This window comes from Sceloporus undulatus, chromosome 6 (genome assembly GCF_019175285.1).
Source record: "Sceloporus undulatus isolate JIND9_A2432 ecotype Alabama chromosome 6, SceUnd_v1.1, whole genome shotgun sequence".
NCBI classification, from domain to species: domain Eukaryota; kingdom Metazoa; phylum Chordata; class Lepidosauria; order Squamata; family Phrynosomatidae; genus Sceloporus; species Sceloporus undulatus.
In genome coordinates, this window is record NC_056527.1 from 7,512,106 (window position 1) to 7,516,951 (window position 4,846).

The following is a 4,846-nucleotide window of genomic DNA, read 5'->3' on the forward strand; positions in this document are numbered from 1 at the left end:
GCCATCAGACTGTGTTACATGAGTCCTGGAGAGCTAATAATGCTGAACCAATGTCCATCCCTGCAGCATAAACCCAGATGCTGGCTGGGAGTATTAGGGAGTTGTAGTCCCCAAAATTATTACAATATGTTTCCCCCCAAATTTCGGACAAAACTCCTGTCTTCCCTGGAGGGTAACCGCAAACGTGAATGATGGGAAAGTATCCACGACGACAGACATTGTTGTACCGCTCCAGACAAGACTAAATATAAAACCTCATTGTGTGACCATCAGCCCCAGAGGCCAAAGCAAATGAATCAAAATCCAAGTGTGACTAAGTGGTGAGTCACTGGTGGCATGGCACATTTTCATTATAGAAACAATAGCATGGAAGTTGAACACTAAACTGGCAAAGGTCCTTTGAACGGTGTCCCCTGAATAAAAAAAAAATGCCATGTTCCCAGTCCTGCTGATATTTGGGCACACTTCAACCTTATATCCCCCAAATTTTATTGATTGATTGATTGATTTCCAAGGTTTATATCCCGCCTTTCTCCCGCAATGGGATTCAAGGTGGGTTACGCTATATTAAAAAATACACGGTTGATTCCAGTTGATTTCACGGGTGGGGACTGTGCAGACCACAACTGGCATGTGGCCCTTTGAGGGTTGCAGGGAGGCCCTGGCACCCCATGGACTTCCCCTTTCATCCCCAAAAAGAAATACAAACCCAAACCCTACTGCCTTTGGTTCCCAGACATCTTCAGATGCATTTATGAGACCCTCCAATGGCACAATGGAGATTATCACACAGGGAAAAGGATGTCCTTTCCCCGCCTTTATTGTGCGATTGCACAAAGGACTATCAGATGATGTTGGGCTTATCTGGTCATTATCCTGTCAGTGAAGTGGAATTGTCCGCAATCGCATGAAAGACTATCAGATAATATAAATACATTTATTCATAGTAGAATACACAGTCTGCTTCCTCAGATGCATATATGTATACATATACACACACACACACACACACACACATTTATTTATAATAGAAGATACAGTCTCCTTCCTCAGATGCATTTAGTCTCTGCTGCCTCTGAGGGAGTAGACTGGAGTCTAGGAAAGTTCACGCTGCGACTGCATTCTTTCAGTGAGTCTCAAGGGGGCGACAAGAGCTCTCTCCAGGCCGCCTCCTGTTGCATTGTGGGATTTGCAGTTTAGGAGGGGCATTTAGACTCCTCAGCCAGAGAGCCCTTAGGCCTGGCTGAACTACAAGTCCCAGCGTGCAACAGGAGGCAGCCGGTGGCATGGCAAAGCTATAAGAGAAAATGAACCTCTTGGTCCTCCTCCTCAGGAGGAGGCCTCTGTGGCGCCGCAATGGAAGGCTCCAAGGCTCTGAGCAGCAGGACGGCGGCGGCCCTCTGCCTCCTGAGGAACGACTTGCGCTTCCACGATAACGAGGTAACGAGAGACCGTTACCTGAAATAATTATATATATATGATTAATTAATTAATTAATCCTATGCTGTGATGATCATTTTAATGTCTCTTATGCAAGCCGCCTTCTTGGGAGAAAGACAGCATACAATAAAGTAAATGTTAATTGAGAGATCAGGTGAGGAGGGTCCCACCAATGAAACACTAATTGGTTCATTAATTAAGAGAGATAGGCAGTTAAATTAAACTTCATTAGTGTCCCTCCGTGTCTCCTTTCTGTCCCTTTGGAGCTTCTTTATGTAACACTTTATGCAACTTGGTATATTAATTAATTAACTAAGTTGATTTATTAATTAACACTTGATTAGCCAGTGGAGACCTCCCTTGCTCCCTTTTTATTTTCCCTGGGTCTCCTTTCCATCCATCCCTTTGGAGCCTCTTTGTATCACTCTTTATGTAACTTGCTGTATTAATGAATGTACTAATTAATTAACGAAGTCACACGTGATTAGCCAGTGCCCCCTCCCTTCTTCCTGGGCCTCCTTTCCATCCCTTTGGAGCTCCTTTATGTAACTTGACTGACAGCATTCAAAGCTGAGCTCCAGATGTTACCAAACAGGGTGGGCGGGGCCTTAATTGAGCCACTGGCCAATCAGGAGGCTTCCTCAGCTGTCAGTTTTGGGATGCCCCAGGTGTCACTGCGGACACATGCAGCTCTTTCCTCCCAGCTTCCTCTCCCCAGTTGGAAGAGACCCCAAAAGGCCCCCCCAGTCCAACCCCCTTTTGCCATGCAGGAACTCACAATCAAAGCATCCCTTTGACAGATGGCCACCCAGCCTCTGCTTAAGCCTCTGTCCCTGGCAGGACCCCATCTAAGTCTAAGCCTCTTGGTTTCCTCTGGGATTTGGTATTAAGATGGTGGATACCTAAATCCATGGATGCTCAAGTCCCATTATATACAGTGGCCTAGTAAAATGTGGTCCCTTATATAAAATGGCAATATCAAGGTTTGCTTTTGGGAATTTGTATTTCTTGGAATAGTTTCAAGCCATAGATGCTTGATAAAGAATCGGTGGATAAGGAAGGCTGAGTGCACTAACAAGGCTGACCTTACTTAGGGCCCAAACAGAGAGGCCAAAATAAAGCTGCTTTGGGTCACTTTGGAGGTATGCTGTTTAAATGACACACGCATCCTAACAGGCCAGAAGCTGCGCTCCAAACGACTGGAGCATGGCTTTGGCGCAGCTTCCAGCCTCTTAGGACACATGCATCATTTAAACAGCATACCTCCAAAGTGACCCAAAGCAGCTTTATTTTGGTCTCTCTGTTCAGGCCCTTAGTATCCAATATCTGACAAGATCGGATGCCTTCAGGGTATTTAAAAGTTTTTCTGTTTGCACATTGTAGTTTCTGGTGGCTGAATATGTCTCATCTGACTGTAAGGAAAAAGGGTACTTGTGTGGTTTTATCTGGGCACTAGCACTACATTGTCCCTGCTTATTTGATCTGTCCTGAGGCAGCTCTTTTCTGTCCCCGCAGGTCCTTCACTGGGCTCACAATAATGCAGACCATGTCATTCCTCTCTACTGCTTTGACCCCAGGCACTATACACAAACGCATCACTACAAATTCCCCAAAACAGGTCCCTTTCGCCTCAAGTTTCTGCTGGAAAGTTTGAAGGATCTCAGGGAGACGTTGAAGAAGAAGGGCAGGTATGTACCAATTCAAAAATGTGAACATTTGAGAACAGCTTGAGTCAAGTTACTTCTTTACACAATGAATCCCACCAGAGTCCCAGCTGTAGTCCAGAGAAGCAAGTCTTCCATGCCTTGGTTCTGAAGCTTGTTTTCTTGGTTCTGAAGCTTCTTCAATTCTTTTGGTACAAGAAGGCTTAAACCTTTCCAGAATTGGCTATCTTTAATCCATCAAGTTTTGCACCCTCTCTTGCAAGATTGCCATTGTCCTGAAACATACCCATCCTGGTTTGCTCCTCTGCTTTTAATAGAGGGTTAATCTACAGAAATCAGCTGGTGAAGCTTTTAATGAGATGGAGATAAGAGGCCACCTTCTTCTTACACCCTTCCAGTCAAGCTGCTGTTAAAAGCACAAGAAAAGGCGATAGTAAAGACATTGGCAATTCTATTCTTTATACCTGGCTGACCATAGTCTTGCTGTCGACTGTTAGCTTGAAGTAGTTCTGTCTTCTTTTCTGAAAGAAAGAAAGGAGACATACCTCTGTGTAGCTTTTGTCATTACCCTGCCTAAGTCACAAGCCTCCCCATGTCAACAACATCATTATCATTGTGGAATTTGTACATGCAGTAGTTCTTTTGAAGATGGAATTAAGGGCTAGGAAGTCAGCATAAAACAGATATTGTCTTAATGATAATAAACTTTTCAGTTTTTACTTATTAGTTACATTTAGAGCCTCCCTTGCCTCCCTTGCCTGCCTTTTCACCCATTGACTAAAGGCAGGTCCATGGCCCTTTTCTTTCCTACTTCATCTTTACAACAACCCTGTGAACTAGTTGAAGACACGAGTGTTACTGGAACTGAGGCAAAATAGAAAACTGATGCATTGATGTATTGTTAATCCTGTGATTTGTAGTCTGTTGTGGCACCAGAGTCCTCTGACAGAGAAGGCTACATATCTCACACAACTACAAATCCCAAAATTCTATAGCCTTGAGCCATGGCAGTTAAACTGGTGCCAAACTGTAGTATTAATGCAGTGCAGATGCAGTCCTAGATCTTTTAAGTCCCAGCCCAATGTTCCTATCACTAGCTCACAGTTGGCATTAATTTTTCCATTCGTTTCTGTTTTTAGCAATTTGGTGGTACGAAAAGGGAAGCCAGAAGATGTGGTCCGTGATTTTATTGTCCAGCTTGGTTCTGTGGCTTCAGTGGCTTTTCACGAAGAGGTAATGGCAAGTTCATATGTGTTTAAAGCTTTAGAAAATTGACAAAAGAATAGCTATATTAGTTGTACAGTCCACTTTGGAAAATGTGATGGTGGACTATAATGCCCATCATCCTTTACCATTAACTGTGTTGTCTAGTGCTAATGGGAGTTGCATGTCCAGCAACATCTGGAAGATGTCAGGTTGCTTGTGCCATTTGTAGTGTGAGGGGATTTTATTAACCAAGGCAGCTAAATGGAACCTCCATGTTTAGATGTAGTGTACCCCAGAATTTCAGGTGTTATGCAGTCACCCCTCCTAACTCTGTGACCTTGAATATCCACGGAGGGGGGGGGGCTCTATTTTCAGTGGTGCACACGCATGGGCCGCATGCACTGTAGTGGTTCCCAGAGGTCAGAAGAATTTTTTTTGTATTACAACTCCCAGAGTCTTCTATCCAGTATACTATGAGAGCTGCAGTCCCCCCCCCCAAAAAAAATCTGCCCCAAGTTTTGGTACTTCTGTAGTAC

The 4,846-nt window shown here is 44.2% G+C and overlaps 1 protein-coding gene across 1 annotated transcript in view; it reads left to right on the forward strand.

The window, feature by feature from the left end:
• The first annotated feature begins 1,273 nt into the window (after positions 1-1,273).
• LOC121935741 (cryptochrome DASH-like) overlaps positions 1,274-4,846 on the forward strand; it is a 12,799-nt gene continuing 9,226 nt past the window's right edge. The window contains exons 1-3 of the mRNA XM_042477571.1: positions 1,274-1,440; positions 2,956-3,128; positions 4,244-4,337. Coding sequence (XP_042333505.1) covers positions 1,357-1,440; positions 2,956-3,128; positions 4,244-4,337 — 351 coding nt within the window. The 5' untranslated portion in view covers positions 1,274-1,356. The remainder of the gene's footprint in view (positions 1,441-2,955; positions 3,129-4,243; positions 4,338-4,846) is intronic.